Source organism: Apus apus, chromosome 25 (genome assembly GCF_020740795.1).
Source record: "Apus apus isolate bApuApu2 chromosome 25, bApuApu2.pri.cur, whole genome shotgun sequence".
Lineage (NCBI taxonomy): Eukaryota > Metazoa > Chordata > Aves > Apodiformes > Apodidae > Apus > Apus apus.
In genome coordinates this window covers 6,047,577-6,070,399 of record NC_067306.1, presented here as the reverse complement: position 1 = coordinate 6,070,399, position 22,823 = coordinate 6,047,577, and the positions used below count along the sequence as shown (strand labels likewise).

The following is a 22,823-nucleotide window of genomic DNA, read 5'->3' as shown; positions in this document are numbered from 1 at the left end:
CAGCTGACTGAGGCACTGCCAAGCCCTTGAGCTCACATAAGCTGATGGGTCTGCCTGATTCATTGCCTTAAACATAGGGTCTGAAGGACTTGCCTGGAGCCATCCAGAAGGGCTGAGATCTGATGTCAGGAGTCCTGGTTCTCAGTGGTGTGTGTGCATGATCGTGCTCACATATGTGTTTCTACTTCTATTCCTGTGTGCATTCACACATATATGTGTACACCTGCAGTAATGCACATGCAAATGTGAGTGTGCACAAATGTTCTGTGTGTTTGGGCAATTGTGTTTACGAGTATGTAAGTGCTTTAGTACACACGTGCCTTCGTGCTGGAGAGCATGGATATGTGTGACTGGTCTGAATATATGTAACTGTATGGGCACAGGTGTGTGCATATATATGCTTTTTTGTGTGTGCATCTGTGAAGAAGAACATACGTTTGTATGTAAATGCACAAGTACAGGAGAGTACATATGTGTAAGTGTGTGTGTTTGAACATCTCTGTGTACATATAGGTATGGGGCATGGTTGTGCATACTGGTATGGACATGGGCTCCTTTGGAAATGTGTGTGCACAACACCTCTTTGTAAGTGCACATAAATGAGTTGCTCTTTGGGTGTGTGTAAGCTCATGTGTGTGGTTGTGCCCATATGTGTGAATTTGTGTGTGAACTGAAAGGGAAATTCAAATTGTAACTGCTCAGCAGTGATAATTTCTGACAAAGGAATGATCTGGTATGTTGGACAAGAAGGGCCAAAAGCTGAAGAGGTTAAAGTGGCTGACAGCAGGGATGCCAGAGACTGAATGACTCTCTGTAAGGGAGTGCAGTTTCTGTTGGTGATGAGATATTAGAGAGCCACAGCTTTGTCTTGTAGATCAGTGGCCACCTTTGGACATCAGAGCTGGTGCTGGGGGAATGATGCAATGCCAGGCTGAGGCGTCCCCATGCAACCAAACACAGGTGCTTGTATACATAAGGAATCATCTAGTGATGTATCTTTGCAGATTCCTTGTGCAACTGCATCTGATGGTAGGACTCTAGCCAATATGTGCCATTTGGTGCCTTTTTTTTTTAATATCTCAGCAAAGTATGTGTCTAACTAGTCTCAAGGGGTACAATAAAAATTCCCCAACAGCACACATTATCTGTGTGTGTGTGTGCATGGCTGTGAGTGTACCTACCTTAGTGTGTGTGTGTCTGTGTGTGCACCCATGAGGGTATGTAAAAAGTCTTGCTAAAACCAAGGTACACTCCAGCCAGTGCTCCTCCCCTTCCCCACAGTGCCAGTCACCTCCTCATAGAAAGCAATGAGGCTGGAGAGGCAGGATTTGTCCTCAGCTCCCTTCTGGCCTGTCATGAGTTTAGAGAAGGCTTTTGAGAGTATTTGCTCCACCTGCTTTCCATGGACTGAGTAGAGACTCTGAAGTCAGCTCCTTCAACACCCTTGGATGCATCAGAAGAAGAATCCTCCCTTGTCTGCAGGGAGGGCATAGATTATACCCTGCATTTTGGCTGGTCTCTCAGAAGAGATACCCTGGTGAGAAACCAGCTCAGAGGATTTTGCCTTCAACCACTGAAGCATGGATATCTCTGCCCAAGTTGATATGTCTGACTTACCCACCTCAGCTGCTCTCTGGGCTCCTGCCTTAGTCCTCAGAGGCAACCTGCCCTTCTAGAGGGCTTTTAGACATGTATATATGATGGGATGAGCCATGTCTCTCTCCCTCATGCCTTTTCTCTGTCCATTTAGAAAGGAGGGTAAGATGAGGAGGTGAGGTAAAGAGTATTTAATTTTAAGTCTCTCATCTTGTTTCTCTTTTCCCTGATTCTGAGATGGCAAAATTACAAAGAGGTGAATCTTGCTCCTCGAGCTATGCAGAGAAGCAGACTGCCATACTAGCCTGCTGCCCTGTGCTGCTGCCACCTCAGTCTGAATCGCTTGTGATAAACTGACCTAGAAGAGGTAAGAAAATTTCTTCTAGACCCAAGTGGGTTTTGGTTTGGTTTGGTTTGTTTTTTTCCCCCCAATCTCCCCATCTGCTTTGCTGAAAGCACAACTCAGTATTTCCTGCCTTGAAGAGTGCAGGTAAATTATTCCCTTCCTCTACATCAGCCTTTCACATACCTGGAGACCCTCAGCCTGCCATCCATAATTTTCTAAAAGAGATTTTCATCTCCCGGTAACAATTGCATTCACCATGTTCTAAAGGAGACATCTGTGCTTGATCTGATAAACTTTTGTGGGGATGATGGCTTTGTTTCACTACTAATAGCATCTGAAGGACCAGCACAGAAGCTCACAGAAGCTTTCCCATCTTTTCACATAGACTTCAATGCTTGGGAGGGCATGGCAAAGTGTGGAAGAATTCATCCTTCTTGGCTTCCCAGGCAATTTGCATTCCAAGGTCTCCCTTGTGGTGGTATTTGCACTGATGTACTCCCTGACAGTAACAGGCAATGCATCCATCATAGCCCTTGTGTGGACCAAAAGGAACCTACATACTCCAATGTACTTTTTCCTCTGTCATCTCTCCTTTCTGGAGATCTGGTACACTATAGGCATTGTTCCCAAAGCCATAGGAGTCATGCTAGGAAAGAGTCAGACCATTTCCTTCAATGTGTGCATCCTCCAGTTGTTCTTTCTCCTCTCCCTAGGCTCCACTGAGTGTTTTCTTTTTTATCTGTCATGGCCTATGACCACTACTTGGCCATATGCTACCCCCTGAGATACAGCTCTCTCACAACCAGTGTCCTCTCTGCTCAGCTGGTGCTCAGCTCCTGGCTGGGAGGCTTTCTGGCCTTCTCACTGCTGAACTTTCTGACATCCAGGCTGACCTTCTGTGGGCCAAATGTCATCAATCATTTCCTCTGTGATATAGATTCCTGCCTTGCCCTCTCCTGCAGTGACATATGGCCCGTGGAGCTGGCAACCTTCCTTGTCTCCATAATTGTTGTGGTGGCCTTCTGTGTGGTCACCCTGGTCTCCTATATATACATCCTCTCTTCTATCCTGAGAATTCAGTCAGCCCATGGCTGAAAAAAAGCTTTTTCCTCTTGCTCTGCTAATCTCAGTGTCATCACGCTCTGGTATGGCTCCACCATGTTCCTGTATGTCAAGCCATCGGCCCCAAATTCCCTGGATCTGAACACGCTTGTGAATACCTTTACCACAGTTGTAACTCCTTTGTTGAACCCCTTCATCTACACACTCAGGAACAAGGAAGTGAAGCAAGCTCTGAGGCGGGCTTTCCAGAAAAATTGAAGTGGCTTTTCAAAGGGCCGCAGTGGGAGCAAAGATTCATCTCCTCCCTCCCATGCTTTCTAATCTGCAAAAGTTTCTCATCAAAGTGTAATGAGTTTGGGCATCACAGGTACTGAGAAGCCACAACTTCCCCAGTGAGTTCATCTTACTCACAGCCATCTAGGGCTGATCTGAGTCTTGATTCTGATGGTCTCACCTCCTTTTGTTCACTCCTGGGTAATTCAGGATGTCTGACAGTGCTCTGAAGGCCAGTGCTTGGGAAGGGTCACAAACCCCATCCAGAAACAGTTCTCCAACAGACCACTGGAGATGTGGTCCTCCCACAGGTTCAGATTCCAGTTTGCCTAGTGCTTCACTTTCAGTCTTTAGAGCGTTGTCAGGATAGGTGGACACAGGAGAACCATCTCCAGAAGCACCATTTCTTCCAGAAGGGACCAGTAGGTGTTCAGTTCAGACCTGACCATCTCACTTTGAGAGCTCTACATTCAGGTGAAATCAGTCCCATACTGTTCATAAAGGTCTGCCATGTTGAGGCCTCCTTATTAAGAAGTGGTCACGTGGACCAGTGGGGCATTTGCAAACCTGATCTGTCTTGTTTATGGTGTAGCCTCAAATGACTCTGCCTCAACTCAGGTTTCCTGGTCACTTTTTATCATCAAAGACCCTGCACCTAGAGGCAGCTGTAAAGTCACACTGACATGTGCTTCACAGCAGCACAGGCTGGGGAGGCAGATGCCCAGCCTCACCACAGCCCCAGGTGTCACTGCTGAGCAGGCTGATCTCAGAGCTACATGCAAGCAGTGGCAGGAAGAGAACTGCTCCTCAGAGCACCCGCCACCTTTCTGTACAGTGCGTCAAGCTGTGGGCACCAGGGTGGGCTCAGTGCACAGAAATAGGCAGCGCTGTCCTGGAGCTCAGCATCCTGCACATGCAGAAGCACCTGGGAGTCTTCTGCAGACAGCACGGAGGAGAACCTCCCTGAATCCATCTGAGGTTTCCATCTGTCCACCTGCAGCAGCATCTGAGGGGACTGGGTCTGCCTCTGCTGGTACCAGAAGATGTAAGGATTGGAATAGCTGGTGGAGAAATAGCAGTGCAATGTTGTGTTGTGTCCCACCTGGATGGTCATTTCTGCTGGGAACTGGAGCACAGAGTCCTTTTGGGCATGACCTGTAAAGGCAGAGAGGGCTTTCAGCTAGGCTTGCCTGTGTACCTGTCAATCTGTCTCTTCATCAGCTTGCTCCCTGTCCCAGCTTCCCATATCACTTTTTCTAGCCTCTGAAATGCTGAGCTCTTTGTACCTACACACTTCTTGCTGCATGTTCTTGCCACTCCTCACCCCCCCCATCATCTTGCTTACCAGTCTTTCAGTGCACTGATTCTCTCCACATCTGCCTCTGAACTCTGTTAATAGCTGGTATCTCCTTTAGCAGCAATAGACATGAGCTGCTCTTCTCCCCACCTCTGACCATACCTTCTTGCTTGAAAAGTTAATCCATATGGCACACAGCATCCTCTGCCCTTGCCCTGTCCGTGTGTGGCATTTCCGCTCTTCTTGCTTTGAGATAGCCTTCTCTACTTGTCCCCTGAGGTTTATGATTGTCCCTACAGAGACTGGAAGCATTGTATCTAGTACTTCTAGGAGAGAAGCTCCGACATGCCATGTCACTCATTCCTTAGCATCTTCCCCTCTTTCAGGATTCACACATATTAGCAGCACATTCAGGGTGCTCAGTACCTGCACATTTAAGGTGAGGTCTTATTCCTCCTCTGATGCCCAATACTCCTAACATCTCCCAGATTATTTGCTGTACTCCTCTGCAGCCCCTGCCCTCCCTACAGAAACACTCCTGCATCCCCCAGGGAGTCTCCTCCCTTCCACCACCAACGGCACACACTCTTGCCTCATTCTTCCCAGCCTGTAGATCACATCTCACCAAAGTCTGTGAGTGCCACCAGGGCTGCCAGGAAAATCAGGACCATGTCTCTCTCCTTTCAGGTGATGCCCAGGGACCAGCTAGCATGAGGGATCTGATACTTGCAACTTCATTTCTTCTTCTGCCTCTGCCAGATAAAAGAGGCCTCAGACCACAGCCCAGAGGGTGGAGCAAAATTCTCTCCCTGCTGCTCCAGGCAGGCTTCTTGGGGTCCATCCCCCAACCTCTACCACAAGCAATCTCTGTAGGGAGATAACAGAGTCATGGTTTAAGTACTGTCCATTAGAGAGACAAGCATCCATCATTAACTTCTCCTGAGACCAACCACCTAGCCAGCTGCACAGGCCTGCACCCAGCTATTCAGCAGATGGAAAAAGCACCCCTGCACTCACCCTTGTCCACCCTTTCCCTGGGACTGTCTGGATGGAGAGAGGACCAGACATACACTGAAGTGCCTGGACCCAGGTGTCACCCACTCTGTCCCTTATCCTCTCGCCATAGAGGAGGCACCTGAAGAGAAACATCTCTGCCAAGAGCAGCTGCTGCAGAGACCAGCTGCACAAGGACAGACAGACACTCCCACACTCTGGCAGGAGGAGGACATGGCAGCACAGCTTTCTGTTGTACAGGCAGTCCCCCTGTGTCCCCGCACCTACCCACAACCTGCTTGTCCCACGCCAGACCCTAGAACCCACAACTCAGGCAAGCAAAAAGGCTACTTGATTGTAATATCTTCTGCTGCCTGGAGTAGGACTCCTCTACCACTTCTCACCCAGGGCTCACACAGTTGGCAGGGACTGCAGGAAGCAGGTTATTAGCATAGCAGCCCCCATTAACAACCCTATACCCACAGGGCCTTCAGGGTCCTGGTGTTCAGTTGAGGACATGGCAGGGGGACACTGGGCTGCCCTCTGCTCTCCAGTGACTATAAACCTGCCAGGAATTCCCTTGCAAAACAACAAGAGCTGTCACAGCAGTCCCCAGCTGAGGCAGGGAATCCTGTACAACAAGCTCTGTATCCCAAACACCAGACACTGTGGGATACAGTTGAAAGTGTCTGTGACAATCAGTATCTCCTCATGCTGGTGCCAAGGCAGCCTTGCCAACTCCTGCCTTACCAGCCTAGTGGCTTTCTACAATGGAATGACTGCATCCGTGGACAAGGGAAGACCCATGTATGTCATCTATCTGGACTTCTGCAAGGCCTTTGACACAGTCCCCCACAACATCCTTCTCTCTCAATTGGAGAGGTATGGGTTTGATGGGTGGAGCAGCCCTATGGAAAAAGACCTGGGGGTACTAGTGGATGACAAGCTGGACATGAGCCACCAAGGTGCAGTTGCAGCCCAGAAGGCCAACTGCATCCTGGGCTGCATCAAAAGAAGTGTGACCAGCAGACTGCGAGAGGTGATTCTGCCCCTCTACTCTGCACTGTTGAGACCTCACCTGAAGTACCGTGTCTAGCTCTGGAGCCCCCAACACAGGAAGGATGTGGACCTGTTGGCGCATGTCCAGATAAGTGCCATGAAAATTATCTGAGGGATGGAGCACCTCTCTTATGAAGACAGGCTGAGGGGGTTGGGGCTGCTCAGCCTGAAGAAGAGTAGACTCCAGGCGGAGTTCCAACAGATGCTCATTGCCCTCTACTTCTGTTGCAGAAGACTTACACAGTCTTTTCCATCTTCTCTTTTGTCCTTGAACAGGTATTTCATGGCTCTGATTGGAAAATTTTGGCTAACAGAGATCAGTGTAACACATGTTCCTTGTGGTTGGGTGTCACCCTGAAACACATAGGAGTTCCCACTTCTTGCAGTGTCCATGAAAACATTGGATTATTAGTCCTACTGCAGATCCCTGAAAACCTCAGTTGGGCTTTGCACCATGGTCACAGCTCTTTACACCTGGTCGTTAAGCTAAATATCCACCCACCTTCTCATCCTTTGACTGAACCATTCATCTCCAATTTGGTAAAAAATTAAGTACAAGACAGGTCTTGCTAAACTGTGAACACACATCCCATGCCCTTTCCTTGCCCACAGTGCCCATTTCTGCTGAGTGCCTCATCAGAAATAAATGAGTTTGGCCCTCAGCTACACTAGATCCTCTGCTCAAAGGAAGCTACACAGAGAGGGAATTCAGAGCTCCCTAGCAATGATCTCACCTAGGGAAGGATCTTACTAAATGGAAGGAGGGATGCCTTGGTTGCACTGTCTCAAAGTTGGACTTAAGCCCAGGCAGACAAGCATTCAGGGAGATTGGCTCGCAAATTTTGCACAACATAGACAACCTGTGTTGGAAAGAGGGTCTGTTATGGACATCCTTGTGGGACAGAAGTAGCTTTGGGGGTTGTGAACATGAATCCAATGTCCCTTCTCACAATGATGCAGTTGCTGGGCTCTTAGATTGAGATTCCAATGTGGAACATGAAGGTCCTTGTTGCCTCAAACACAAACCAGCCATCAGCTCTTTGGCTTTGCTGTGCAAGTCACAGGGTCTGTCCTTCCCCTCACAGCACAGCAATATCAGCCTTTATGGTCCTTTCATTCAGTACCTGCGTGATCCAAGGTCTCAGCCCCTGCCTGACACAGCAGCAGGTCGATGAACTACACAAGTACATTTGACATTGACACAGACATGAGAGAGGGCTCTGTCCCATCCCATACAGCACCAACACTGCACAGGAAGCAGATCCACTCAGGGATGGCCAGCACCTGGTAAGCAGGATTCCTCAGCCTTTCTCATCACCCATGAAGCAATACCCATCCTTTTGATCTCTCTAACATGAGTGGGAGCAACTGTGTCCCAGGGAGGGAGGGACTGCCAGCCATGCTGAGGCACTGCCAATAGGGTCACATGGAATTAAACTAAGGATCCAAATGGAAAGAAATCCATCCATTTTGCGGCGTGGAATCAGCGGCAGCAGAATGTGAGCTTTGTGGGGGAGAAAAAGGAGGGCTCAGCAGACAGAAGCTGCATGCCAGTGCCTCTTCACTGGGCAGATCTCTGACAGGCTGGTGCCATCACCACTGAGCTGCACTCAGGGTTCTTCTGACCCTGGGAACCTGCTGCTCTGTGTTGCTCATGGAGAGAGCAGTGGAGAGTGTCCCTGCCATGAGCAGCACATTCCCGCATGCTCAGGGACAGACACACAGGTTCATGCACACCAGCATGGAATGCTGCACAAATCTGTGCTCCTGTCTGTATCCACACAACCCTGGCTGCTTACAAGTACGTACCTGGGAAGAACACACATTGGTACACCATGAGACATTGACTCTGCTTAGGACTCCTGCAGACTGGGGTCAGCACTTCAAAGAACCCCACCAGAGTGATCCAGATTGATGTTACTTCCCTGCTCTGGGCCCATTCATCTCCTGAGCTGAGTCTTCGGCCTGCACAGATGCATTCTTGCCCTCAAAATCCTGGGGCCTTTCATCCCAGTGCTCAGAAGAAGCCTTCACTGCAGAATGGACATGGGACAGACCTGGAGATGAAAAGGCAGCAGTGTTGGAAAGCCATGCACAGCCCATCTAATTAGCTGTGATGCTTTGCATTGAAGATGAGCTTGTCAGGAAATTGTTACCTCTGCCAAGGGTGCCTCTGGTCCTGCAGCAATGAAGGGCGACAAAGTCCCTGCTCTCTCATCATCTTTTTTTGCCTCCTTCTCCTTGGCAACCAGGTGACTCTTTTCTTCCTTTTCTGATGGGAGATCTCTCTTTGATGGACCTCTTGTCTGCTATTGGCTCTGTCCTATGCTGGGGTTTGACCTCCTTGTAATGAGAGAGGGAAGTGGCAAGAAGGTCTGCTTTGAGAGAGGCTGAGAGGTGGCTGTTGGGGCTTTTCATTTATGATTTATGAGACAGCCTCTTTGTGCCAGGCTGCTTTTTGTAGGGGGATGAGGACATTGTGTCTCCTGGAACAGCTTCCATTTCACCACTCATTAATGGCCCCGGCTACTTTGAGACAGGATAACCAGGCTGCTCTTTGTGCTTTGCTTTCTCCTTTCCCTCTCTCCCAGGTGCACTTCCAGCCCAGAGACATGTCCTGCTACAACCAGTGCCTGCCATGCCGGCCCTGCGGCCCAACCCCGCTGGCCAACAGCTGCAATGAGCCCTGTGTCAGGCAGTGCCAGAGCTCCACTGTCGCCATCGAGCCTCCTGCTGTGGTGGTGACCCTGCCCTCAGCTCCTTCCCACAGAACACCGTGGCTCCTCCACCTCCGCTGCTGTTGGCAGCATCCTCAGCTGTGACGGAGTGCCCATCAACTCTGGGTGCTGTGACATCTCTGGCATTTCCAGCTGCTAATGTCCTCACACTACTGTTCTCCACCAAAGAGGTACTTATCGCTAATGAAGCGTATCTCAGAATGACTAACAGCCAAAAGTTTTTTAAAGGTCCTTTCATTTCTATGTCTGAAATCTTTTTTCCCAAGTCAGGTGTCACGTTTTGATTCAGGATTGGCAATTGAACCAGTTACAATAATGCTCTCCATCCTGTTGCAGAGAAAAGCCAAAATCAGGACTCAACAGCCATGTTGATTATTAAGCAGGTATTCTGTATTGCAGCGCTGGGCACACGGGATTGCTCCGCCTATCATGTGCACCTTTGCTCTTTATTTTACAGTATTTTATACAATTACCTAAGACATATTCATTATGTTTCCCAGGACAGGTGGAGACCCTGTAATCACAAGTTTCCTCCCTTTGGCACATGAGCATTGCCCTCTGGGGATCTTCTTCATGGGTCTCAGGGGGAAGGCTCTGAGTCTTCCTCAGTGTAGAACTTCTTGCCTTTCCCTCTCACACATGCTCAGAAAGTAGTTTTTTTACGGTGTTGCCAACAACAGCTGGTTTAGATCAGCTCCCAACCTGTTATCTGCAGAGCCCAGCACATATATCTTTAACACAAACTTTAACAAACAATAGCCATACAGGCTATGTCACTCAGTCATTCTGCCTTAAGCACAATAGCCAATTTGTTTCCCTCTTCAATCCTCTCCCCTCCCTCCCAAGTAGGGAAAGGAGAGAGAGACTTTCTAAATTGAAAACTAAATTAGACAGCTTTAATTAAATACTAGTGATAAAATACGTACAAATACATACAAGTATATACAGGAATGTGTAAACCCCCTATTGCCTCCCCACATCTCCAGCAGCTCCCCCCAGCATCTCCCGAGCTGTGAGGAGGTCCAAAATGTCCTGGAGCTGCCAGAGAGAGGGCAGAGCAGACAGGAGCTGAGGGTAAAGTGATGAGGGGCAGGGATGCATGAGCCTGGGGATCAATGGTGATCAACAGATGGGGTCTTCCCTGGATGCCAGCCACGGACGGAAAAGAAGGGAAGAAGAAACAGGAAGGGACTTGACTTTCATGATCCCTGAATTTACACCGAGCTTACGTATATATATGGAATGGAATACTTTGGTCAATTTTGCTGTCCATCTAGTCCACTCCTCTCTATGGGAGGGTTGCAGATACGACTCTTCTGCTCCTCTAACATCTGAAACTGCAGAGCAAAGTGTCCTTGATATCTTGGCAATAACATAAACATTCCAGTATTATCAATCCACTTGTTGGAGAACTTGCTGCTAGTTAAAAGAGAGCTCACTAAATTAAAAAAAAAAATCAGTAAAAAGAAAATTGGCTTCATTCTGGCTCAAACCAGGACATCATGCTACTAATAACTGTCTTCATCATTCCACATAGACTATGCTGCTGCACTAAACCTTGTAATAAGATAAAGGCATGTCTTTTCCTTCATAATGATGATACCACCTGCAATCATCCAGAATTATCTAGGAACAAAAATAAACATACTCTGCACACAGACAGCTTTCCTGGGAATGCCACCACCACTCCAGTCCACACAAGTGGGCTACAAGGTGCTGGGCTCTTCTGAATATCTGGAGTATGAACCATTGTATTTTTCCTGCTTGGACTAGGTACATCTCTTTTTCTTCAGGCTAAGAGACACATAATTCCATTGCACATCATTCCTAGTCTGGCCTGGTGTGATTTACTATGGAGAAGGAAAAATATCTCTTTCTTTAGGGACAGAAGTGTTAATTGGCATAGCGGTTTAGGTCCAGCTGGCAATTAAGTACCACGTGGCCATTTGCTCATTCTTTGCCGTCCTGGTGGCATGTGGAGGAGAAAAGGAAAGGAAAAACTTGTGAGTCAAGACAAGAACAAGGAGTGATAACTCATCAGTTATGGTCATGGGCAAAACAGACTCAACTTGGGGAAAAAATCAGTTTAATTTGTCACCAATCAAAACAGAGAAGTATAGTGAGATATAAAAACAGATCTTAAAAGCAACTTTCCCCACCCCTCCCTTCTTCCCAGCCTCTACTCGGCTCCCAGTTTTTCTACCCTCCTCCCTCACAGGGAATGGGAACTGTGGCCAGTTCACCACATATTTTCTCTGCTGCTCCTTTCTCTTCAGGGGGGACAACGCTTCACACTCTTCCACTACTCCAGCATGGGGTCCCTATCATGGCAGACAGTCTTTCACAAACTTCTCCAAAGTGAGTCCTTCACACAGCCTCTCTGCCCAGTTTCTAACTCATGGATCAGCCTTTGAAATACTCATGGCAGGGTGAAAGACTTGTGGCGGGTTGCTCCTCATATGTCCCTGTGCTCTGATTCCACCTGACCCTCTCTGCCAGGTGCTGCTCCAGGCTCAAGACGTCCTGCTACAACCAGTGCCTACCCTGCTGCCAGCCCTGCAGCCCAAACCTGCTGGCCAAAAGCTGCAATGAGCCCTGTGTCAGGCAGCACCAGAACTCCACCATTGTCATTGAGCCTTCTGCTGTGCTGGTGATCATGCCTGGCCCCATCCTCAGCTCCTGCTACTGTGGTAGCAGGTGCCCACCCTGCTAAAGCAACTGATGACAGCCCAGATAAGGACCCCATGGAACCTAAAAGGTGATGCTGGACTGAGGACACAGCTACTGGCCCTTGATTTCAGTGAGGTTAAGCATCCAGTTCTGTCCTTCCACAGAAAGGCATGTGGGGCTATCTGAAAACATGGCCAGAGGCTAAGTTCTTCTCCCACTGAGAGCCTGGAGAGAGCCGTACAGCTACAGAGGCAATGATCCAGGATTAGGGAAAGCCCATGAGGCAGGGCATGAGGAGGGCTCTCAGGACCAGCAGAGTGCACTGGGGAGAGCAGGTCCTCCGGATTCCAGCACATGGCCTTGTGGAACCTGGAGAATCCACAGAGTAGTTCTGAGTATTTTCCAGAGTTGTAATCATGTAATGCCAGGAAGAAGCATTGCCCTGTGGTATGTTATTTAAGTTTTTCAGTTTATTTTAATTGCTCACCTCTGAGGCACACATCCTAGAGCAGGTCCTCTAAGAAACAGGCCTGCAGGAAACCCTAAAGAACAATTTGGAGTATAGAAAACCATAAAGCAAAGACTGTTGGAGGAGACCATTGTTCAAACATTCCCAGTCTCCTGCATTGCGGGTCCCCTCACCAGAGCCATTGGGCAGAATATCCATGTAACCCACAGTGAAAACGAGGAAGCCTGAGACTCTTTCACCATGTTGGCTTACCTGTCAAGCCACTAACACTGTCCTAATTTGGCCTGCACGGCAGAGGACAGGGGGAGTTGAGAATAATTCTGGAGCAGAGATACCAAAATCACTGAGGAAAGAGGGGGGGTAGGTGCCCAAGCAGAGGTTCCCCTGCAGCCCATGGTGACACAGCAGGCTGCAGCCCATGAAGAGGGTGGATCAGTTTGTCAAGTACCATGCTTGAGCAGATGTGGACCTGCAGCCATGGAGGGCCCTGTGACAGGGGAGGTGACTGTTCCTGCAGCAGGCCATGGCTCTGTGGGCAGCCCGCACTGGAGCAGTCTGTTCCTGAAGGACTGCACTTCCCAGTGCTTATGAAGCTCTAGGTACAGGCTCATTCCATCACTCCTGTGGCTCTGGAGACCACTGGCTCCTGGTTTGGTTTCTGAAGAGAAGGTATTTATGGTAAGGACACTTCATCAGGCCAGCTTCCTCACTGCTGTCCCAGCCCCAGCATTTGCAGCTGCAGGGTATCTGGCTCGCCCCAGACGCACAAACCTTTGCGGCTGTGTGAGCACGTCAGGGCGGCACCTCCCCCTGCACCGAAGCTGGAACTGGTCCCAGACCTCCACAGCCACCCTACGGCGATCACCAGGGATGGGCTGGATCTTGTCAGATTTTGGGATTACTTAGACTGGCTAGGTGGGGAGCCCCTGTGTTATAGGTGAATCATGAAATCAATTTGCTGATCAAATGTGAATGTATATGGTTGAATGTTAAAATGCAATGTTTATTAAAATGCTGGAAGTTATGTTTGTTATATGTTGGAAGTTATGTTAAATGCTGGTTGTTAAATGTTAGAAGTTATATTCATGTTTGTAAAGCATTGAATGTTGTGGTTATGTGAGAGTTAATGTTGGAAGCTATACCCTGTCATGTATCAAACCTTAAGTTATATAACATTTTGAGTGACTGCGCATGTCCCGAGGAACGGCTATCACCATGCAGAAGATGGAATTTTCCAAGAAGGGGCAGAGCTTTGCAACGGCGGGAAAAAGAACGCAGAGTATGGAATTTTCCAAGGAGAGGCGGAGCCTTGCACCAGCGGGAAAAAGAACTCTATAAGAAAGGACCCCGCGAGGACCCGAGTGCGCGTCTTGGTGGAGCGGTGACTCCTGACGTGCCCAGCGCTGTTTGCTCACTTACCTCAAATAAATTAATTAATTCTAAAATTTTTCTGGCTGTTTATTGCCCATTACACCTGGATCTGCAGCAACAGGGACAGTCTCCAGCCTTGACTTTGTCTCGGAGGCACACAATTAGCATGTGAACAGGCTGCATGTCCAATCAAGACACTGAGGTTTGGACACCAGTGGACATTCTCTCATTCCTGTAATGAGAACACAGTCCACCGAACTACTCCTGCCCAACCCACCAGACCCCAGAGCCCTCTGTTGTCGTGAGCTCCACCTGCGATGGCTGGTGCTTGATTTACATTCTTAGCACTGGGCTAAGTCAGGGGCACTTAGCTGTCAGGGGCACAGAGGCAGAGAGCTGGACGGTGGAGTCCTGGTTCTCAGTGGGTGTGGGGAGAGGCTGTGCTTCCTCAGGTGCGTTTGCACCTGCCTGTGCTTGTGAGTGTATTTGTGTGTGCCTGTGTGCAGTTGTATGTTCATTTCCAAAAACACATGTGAGAGTGTCTGGCAGGGTGTGTATGAGCAATAGCATTTCTTTGTGCATATCTTTGTGCACAAACATGTTACCACAGGTAGGAACTAAGTGTGCATTGTCAGCAAATGTGTGTGTGTATGTATGTGGGCATATGTGTGTGCAGCTGAGCAAGTCCCAGTCCCAAGGCTCAGAAGCAGCAGAGTGTGTCCTGGAGATGGAAAGCACAGGATGAGAACCTCCCTCTGGGTGCCCCTCTGCAGCCCAAAGCCAACGCCTTAGACATTTGCAGGGTGAAGTAGATGAGGGGAGTAATGGACTTGTGGGTGTGTGGGAGACTGGAAGCGATGGAGGGAGGGACATGAAAAGGAGGGAGGGAGAAGGGAGGAAGAGTGGAGGGAGAGAGAAGGGAGGGAGGGAGTCATTCAGCCTTGGAGGGAAGAAGGGAGGCGGGGTGAGAAGGGTGTGACATGTCCTGAGGGTGTGGGGCTCAGGACTGCAGGGCTGGAAGCAGCCAAGCCCCTCCCTGCAATCAGGGACACAAACCACCCCACCAGAGTGCCACAGCCTTACATTAACTGTCTGCACAGGAGCCCTCTGTCTCTTGCTGTACATCTGCTGCCCACACTGATGTGTTTCTGCCCTGGAAATCCTTGGGATCATCATCCTGACAGTTCATGAATGAATGGGCATGGTAGAAAGGATAAAATGAAAAGGCAGCACTGGAGGAAATCCTGTGTCACAGCCTATGTCATTAGCTGGGACATTGTGATTCAGGGGTGAGCACGTCAGAAGATTATTACCTCCACAAAGGGTGCCTGAAGGTCTTCCCTGAGACAACTCTTCTTCACAAGAGGCACTCCCAATCAAACAACTTCTCATGTGCCACTTTTAACAGTGCCTTAAACCGTCTTGGTTGCACTGGCTGGACTCTCTTCATTATGTTGATATTCTTCTTTGACCCAGGAGGCCCAGTCCAGAAGCAGTAATCTAGATATGGTCTGCAGTGGGTCAGAGGGGAAGGATTACCTTCCTGGACCTGCTGGCAGCACTTTGTCTGTCACAGCTCAAGATGTGGTTGGTCTTCTTTGCTGCAAAGCACATTGCTGTCTTCTGTTGAGCAAAGTGTCTCCTAAAACACCACATCACTCTGTGTGGCTCTGATTCCTAGACATTGACTCCCCAACATGTGGGTCTCCATGATACAGTTTCCATCCCACATGCAAAACCTTGTCCTTGCTTTTTTTTTAGCTTTCTTAGGTTTCAGTAAGCCCATTTCTTCATGGTCACAACTCTTTGTTCCTGGTAATCCAGCCTATTTTCCACCTGTCTCTTCATGAACCCGTACGACATCAGGAAGAACAGGAGAAGGAATCAAAGTCCTTTGAAAATCCGGGGACACACCTCCCCTGCCATTCTCTTCTCCACAGTGCGTGTTACTTCATGAGGCAGCAACGAGGTTGGCCTTTGGCTACACTCGAGCCTCAGGACAAAAGCGGCTCCATGCAGAGGGGAACCCAATCTGGCTGAGCCCACCCAGCTCAGCTCCCTGGCACTGGTCTCACTAAGGTCACTCAGGGATAGGGGAAGCCCTTTGCTGTACTGCCTGCTGCAAGTTGGACCTGAGCTCTGGCTGACAGAGGGGAGAGGAGCTTAGAAAACTTACCCAATGGGCACAGCCCTTGTCATAAAGATGGTACGTGCTCTCAAATCCAGTGTCCCTTCTTCCCCAGGGGCAACTTCCCAGAATGAGATTCCAATGTGTGAGGCTTGAAGGTCCGTGTTGCCTTAAGTCCAAACCAGCCATCAGCTCTTTGGCTTTGCTGTGCAAGTCACAGGGTCTGTCCTTCCCCTCACAGCACAGCAATATCAGCCTTTATGGTCCTTTCATTCAGTACCTGCGTGATCCAAGGTCTCAGCCCCTGCCTGACACAGCAGCAGGTCGATGAACTACACAAGTACATTTGACATTGACACAGACATGAGAGAGGGCTCTGTCCCATCCCATACAGCACCAACACTGCACAGGAAGCAGATCCACTCAGGGATGGCCAGCACCTGGTAAGCAGGATTCCTCAGCCTTTCTCATCACCCATGAAGCAATACCCATCCTTTTGATCTCTCTAACATGAGTGGGAGCAACTGTGTCCCAGGGAGGGAGGGACTGCCAGCCATGCTGAGGCACTGCCAATAGGGTCACATGGAATTAAACTAAGGATCCAAATGGAAAGAAATCCATCCATTTTGCGGCGTGGAATCAGCGGCAGCAGAATGTGAGCTTTGTGGGGGAGAAAAAGGAGGGCTCAGCAGACAGAAGCTGCATGCCAGTGCCTCTTCACTGGGCAGATCTCTGACAGGCTGGTGCCATCACCACTGAGCTGCACTCAGGGTTCTTCTGACCCTGGGAACCTGCTGCTCTGTGTTGCTCATGGAGAGAGCAGTGGAGAGTGTCCCTGCCATGAGCAGCACATTCCCGCATGCTCAGGGACAGACACACAGGTTCATGCACACCAGCATGGAATGCTGCACAAATCTGTGCTCCTGTCTGTATCCACACAACCCTGGCTGCTTACACATATATACACAACAAGAAGAGACATAGGAACATCATGAGACATGGACTCTACTGAGGAATCCCCTGCAGAGCGGGGTAAAATTCTAGCAGCGTAACACATACACCTTGGGAGACAACGACAAGGGACCTATAAAAATAGAGCTGAGGAGGGAGGTTAAGAGAAGGCCACGCAATGTCCTCATGTATAGCAGCCCATGGCAACCAGTTGAGGATTGCTGGAGCTTCTTCCTGAAAAGGACGCTTCAGACAACCCCACCAGAGTGTTCCTGGCTGATGTCACTTTTCTGCTCTGCACCCATTCAGGTCCAGAGCTGAATCTTCTGCCTGCACTGCTACTTTCCTGCCCTCAAAATCCTGGGGCCTTTCATCCTGGTGCTCAGAAGAAGCCTTCAATGGAGAGTTGGCATGGAACAAACCTGGAGATGAAAAGGCTGCCGTTTTGGAAACTGAAGCACAGCCTATATCATTAATTGTGATGCTTTGCATTAAGATGAGCTTGTCAGGAAATTGTTACCTCGGCCAAGGGTGCCTCTGGTCCTGCGGCAATGAAGGGCGGGTATAAAAGGCAGCTCAAGTCCCTGCTCCTTTGTCACATTCTCTTGCCTCCTTCTCCTTGGGAACCAGGTGAGTGTGAAGCCCCTTTTCCTCCTTTTCCAAAGGAAGATCTCTCTTTGATGGACCTCTCAGCTCATATTATCTCTTGTCCTGTACTGGATTTTGGATCTCCTCCTCATGATGGAAATAAGCGGGAGGAAGGTCTCCTTAAAGAGAAGCTGGAAAGTGGTTGAAGTGGGTTTTGTGTTTTGACTTAGGAGAGAGCTTCTCTAGGCCACGTTGCTCTTTGTTGTGCAATGAAGATGGTGTGGTTCCTGGCTGAGACTCCAGCTCCCAACTCACTTGTGTCTTTGGCTCATTCAGAGTATCCACACTGCTTCTCATCCACCCTTGTGCTCTGCTTTTTTCTTTCCCTCTCTCCCAGGTGCACCTCCAGCCCAGAGACATGTCCTGCTACAACCAGTGCCTGCCATGCCAGCCCTGCGGCCCCACCCCGCTGGCCAACAGCTGCAATGAGCCCTGTGTCAGGCAGTGCCAGAGCTCCACTGTTGCCATCGAGCCTCCTGCTGTGGTGGTGACCCTGCCCGGCCCCATCCTCAGCTCCTTCCCTCAAAACACCGTGGTGGGCTCCTCCACCTCCGCTGCCGTTGGCAGCATCCTCAGCTCTCAGGGAGTGCCCATCAGCTCCGGGTGCTGTGACGTCTCTGGCATTTCCAGCCGCTACTACAGCAGAAGGTTCCTCCGCTAATACAGACGCTCGGAAAGCCCAAGAAGACACACTGAGGAGCTCAGAACACGCATTTGGGCAGGAGATCAAGAATTTGTATGTGTTCTCTGTATAGCTGAATAACTTTCCTTTTCCTTCCCTCCCCTTTTCTTTGTTTTCTCTGGTTCTCACCAAGACTACCCTGGATGGGACCATTTGTCTCCGCTCCCTCTAAGGGGCAGGCAGACACACATCATGTAGGAACTTCACAGTCATGGACTGCAGAGTCTTGGCTTCTCCCAGGACTCCCTGTGCTGCTGTCCTCCAGTTGCAGTGACTTTGCTTCCTTCTTTGTTCTCATTAAAGTTCTGCTGCATGCAAGCCTGGCCTCCACATGTTTCGTATTTCTGAGGGCATGAAGGCAAAAGGAGACCCTTCTCTGTTCACAGAGTAATGGGAGTTTGGACACTGTAGTCTTGGCCCAACGGCTAGTGATGAATGGAGTTCAATCCAGTTGGTTCCAGATAAAAGTGGTGTTCCCAAGGGTTCTCTACGGGGAACAGTTCTGTTTCATGGCTTTATCAGTCATCTGGAGGAGGGAGCTGAGTGTGCTCTCAGTAAATGTACAGATGACCCCACATGGGAACTGAGTGCTAATCTATCTGAGCGTAAGAAGGCTCTGTAGATGGACCTGGATTGGCTGGATCAATGGGCCAGCTATTATGAGAAGCTTCTGAGGGATCTGGGTTGTTTATTCTGGAGAAAAGGAGGGCTGACCTTCTTTTTGTAGTGCGGGTTTTTTGGTTTCTTCTCCCAAAGAGCAAGTGATAGGACAAGAAGGATTGGCCTCAAGTTGTGCAAGGCAAGGTTTAAACTGTATTTTGGGAAAAAAAAATTTACTGAAAAGACTGTCAGGCAATGGAACAGGCTGCGTAGGGCAGTGGTGAAGTCACCATCTCTGGAGGGATTTCAAAGACATGTAGACATGGTGCTTATATCCAGTCATTTTGCTCCTGCAGCAGATACTGAGCTGGAACAAGTCACCCATGAGAATCACAGAATTGTCAGAGCTGGAAGGGACCTCTAGAGATCATCTAGTCCAACACCTCTGCTAAAGCAGGATGGCTTAGTGCACATTACACAGGACTACATCCAGGTGGGTCTTGAGTGATTATCTCCGGAGAACGGGACTCCACAACCTCCCTGGGCAGCCTGTTCCGGGCTTTTGTCACCCTCACAGTAAAGAAGTTCCTTCTCATACTTAAGTGGAACTTCCTATAATCCAGATTGTGTCCATAGTCCCTTGTCCTGTCACTGGCAACTATTGAAATGAGTCTGGCTCCATCTTCCTTGCACCCACCCTTTACATACTTGCAGGCATTAATAAGGTCTCCCTTTAGCCTTCTCTCCTCCAGGCTAAAGAGTCCCAGCTCTCTCAGCCTTTCCTCATAAGAGAGATGCTCCAGCCCCCCAGTCATCTTCCTTGCCTTCAGCTGCACTCTCTCTAGTAGTTCTCTGTCTCTCCTGAATTGGGGAGCCCAGAACTGGATGCAGTATTCCAGATGTGGCCTCACAAGGGCATGTCCAGCATGTCCACCCCTAACCTATATTGGTGCATAGGGTTCTTCCTCCACAGCTGCAGGACCTTACACTTGCCCTCATGAGGTTCTTCTCTGCCCAGCTCTCCAGCCTGTCCAGGTCACACTGGATAGCAGCACAGGCCTCTGGAGTGTCATCCATCCCTCCCAGTTTTGTATCATTAGCAAATTCACAGAGGATATACTCTATCCCCATGTCCAGGTCATTGATGAATATGTTGAACAAGACCTGACCGAGTATTGATCCTTGCAGGACACCACTGGTTACTGGCCTCCAACTCAACCCTGCTCCACTGATGACAACTCTCTGAGTTCTGTCACACAGCCAGCTCTCAGTTCACCACCTCACTGTCCACTCATCTAGCCCACACTTCCTGAGTTTCCTAATGAGAATGTTATGGGAGACAGTGTCAAAAGCCTTGCTGAAGTCAAGGTAGATTACATCTGCTGCTCTCTCCTCATCCAGACAAGCAGTTATGACATCAAAGAAGGCTAACAGATTGGTCAAGCATGATTTATCCTTGGCAAATCCATGCTGACCACTCCCAATAAGTTCCTGTTCCTCAACATGTTTAGAGATGACATCCAGAACAAGTTGCTCCATCACCTGCCCAGAGACAGAGGTGAGACTAACCGGCCTGTAGTGCCCTGGCTCTTTCTTCTTGCCCTTTTTGAAAACTGGAGTGATATTGGCCTTCTTCTAGCCCTCAGGCACCTCTCCTGTTCTCCATGACCTTTCAAAGATGATGGAGAGTGGCCCAGAATAACATCTGCCAGCTCTTTCAGCATTTGTGGGTACATCCCATCAGGGTCCATGAACTTATCGATGTCCCGTTTGGCCAGGTGGTCTCTAACCCGGTCCTCCTCTACTGAGGGAAAGCCTTCCTCTCTCCAGACCTTATCTGTTACCTCCAGGGTCTGGATTAATGAGAGACAGCTTTAGCAGTGAAGTCTGAAGCAAAGGCGGCATCAGTAAGTCAGCCTTCTCTGTGTCTTCCACCACTTGGGAACCCACCTCATTCATCAGCAGGCCGACATTTTCCCCAGTCTTCCTTTTTCTATTGATATACTGAAAAAAACCTGTTCTTGTTATCTTTAAATGCAGTGGCCAAGTTGAGATCTGCTTGAGCTTTGTCCCTTCTAATTTCCCCCTTGTATAGCTTCACTACATCTTGGTATTCCTCATAAGTTACCAATGCCTTTTCCAAAGGCCATGAGCTCACCTTTTGTTCCTGAAGTCCAGCTAAAGCTCTGTATTTTTCCAGGCTGGTCTTCTTCCCCATTTGCTCATCTTTTTGGACCTGGGGATGGCCTGCTCCTGTGCCTTGAAGAGTTCCTCCTTGAAGTATGATCGGCCTTCCTGGGGTCCTTTGCTCTTCAGGACTGTCTCCCAAGGGACACTCTCAACCATGCTCAGAAATAGGACAAAGTTTGCCCTTCAGAAGTCCAAAGTGGCAGTTCTCCTGGCTCCCCCCTTGCTTCTCCAAGAATTGAAAACTCAATCATTTTGTGATCATTTTTTCCAATACAACCTCCAAGCCTTACATCCCCCACAAGACCTTCTCTGGTACCAAGTAGCATGTTCAGCAGGGCACTTTCCCTAGTTGACTCCCTCACCAGCTGTGTTAGGAAGTTGTTTTCCACACATTCCAGGAACCTCTGGGACTGTTCCCTCTCTGCTGTGTTATATTTCCAGTAGACATCAGGGAAATTGAAGTCCTCCATGAGAACAAGGGCGAGTAATCATGAGACCTCTTACAGCTGCTTCTAAAATATTTCATCAGCCTCTATATCTTGGTTGGGGTATCTATAACAAACTCCCACCATGATGTCTGCCTTATTGGCCTTCCCCTTGATTCTTACCTACAAACACACAACACTGTCATTCCCATCGTTAAGTTCTAGGCATCCAAATCTATTCCTAACATAGAGGGCCACCTCACCATCTCTCTTTCCTTGCCTCCCCCTTCTGAAAAGTTGGAAGTCCTCAATCACAGCACTTCAGTGGTGCAAGTCTTCCCCCCACATTTCTGTGATGACAACTATATTATACTATTCTTGCTGTACAATGGCTCCCAGATCCTTCTGTTTGTTGCCTGTGCCCTGAATTGGTATTGATGCACTTCAGCTGAGCTAATTACCCTGACACCTTCTGGGGGAACAAGCCCTAACTCCCACCTGACTGCGCTCAGACAATTCTGTAGTTACCCTCATGTCTTTGCTGCCACATGGATCACCATCCCCTGCCTCCCCTGAGGTAACAGACTGCAAGATGTTGCTAGCACTGCTACCCACAAGCACTGGAATGCTGCTCCCAGGCTCCTCTCTAATAAGCTTGGTTTCATCCTCATCCCCCTTCAAACCTAGTTTAAAGCTCTTTCAATAAGCCCTGCTAACTCTTGTCCAGGATCCTTCTTCCCCTTCGGGTCAGGCTTTCCTCACCTGTTGCCAGCATGCCTGGTGTCCTGTAGATCAACCCATGATCAAAGAAACCGAAGTCCTGCTGGTTACACCAGTCTAGGAGCCAGCAGTTAATCTGCTGGCTTTTCCTGTTTATCCTCTCATCAATCCCTGCAACTGGTGGGGTTGAGGAAAACACTACTTGTGCCTGGTCCCTTAACCAGCTTTCTGGTAGCCACCTCATCACTGTCTATCTGAAACACCACTTGCGGGGAATGGTCCATCTTTTCTCCCCCCACATAAGACTAAACAAAATGCCTTTCAAGCCAGCAAAACAAGGGTGGTGTCTTTTTGCTGATTTAGCCAAGGATGGACTGGAACAGGCCTCTTGCTCTACCAGGTAAGTCCACAACAAGAAAAGAGCATAAGGGTTGTGATAACTGGCAGAAAAATGGACAATAGGTTAAAGATGCCTCTGACAGAGTATGTACCTGGCCAATGCTAACCGACTAATTTGACAGTGGTGCCGAATTCAAACAGTGATTTCTGATCTATAAAAAGAGGGCAAGTTTTGCTGGCGCTGCTCTCTCTGCCTGCCCGGGAGG

The 22,823-nt window shown here is 49.1% G+C and overlaps 2 protein-coding genes across 2 annotated transcripts in view; one reads left to right on the top strand and one right to left on the bottom strand.

Annotated features, from left to right (window-relative positions):
• The window catches only part of LOC127394543 (T cell receptor alpha chain MC.7.G5-like), a 116,034-nt gene extending 110,789 nt beyond the window's left edge, over window positions 1-5,245 (bottom strand). The window contains exons 1-2 of the mRNA XM_051640581.1: window positions 5,200-5,245; window positions 4,135-4,432 (exon numbers count right to left, since the gene is read on the bottom strand). Coding sequence (XP_051496541.1) covers window positions 4,135-4,432; window positions 5,200-5,245 — 344 coding nt within the window. The remainder of the gene's footprint in view (window positions 1-4,134; window positions 4,433-5,199) is intronic.
• Window positions 5,246-17,559: 12,314 nt separating this feature from the next.
• On the top strand, window positions 17,560-18,262 carry LOC127394548 (feather keratin Cos2-3-like). The gene is made up of 2 exons (XM_051640584.1): window positions 17,560-17,583; window positions 17,939-18,262. Exon 2 carries the CDS (start codon window positions 17,960-17,962, stop codon window positions 18,260-18,262), a length of 303 nt encoding a protein of 100 aa, XP_051496544.1. The 5' UTR covers window positions 17,560-17,583; window positions 17,939-17,959.
• Window positions 18,263-22,823: the final 4,561 nt, after the last annotated feature.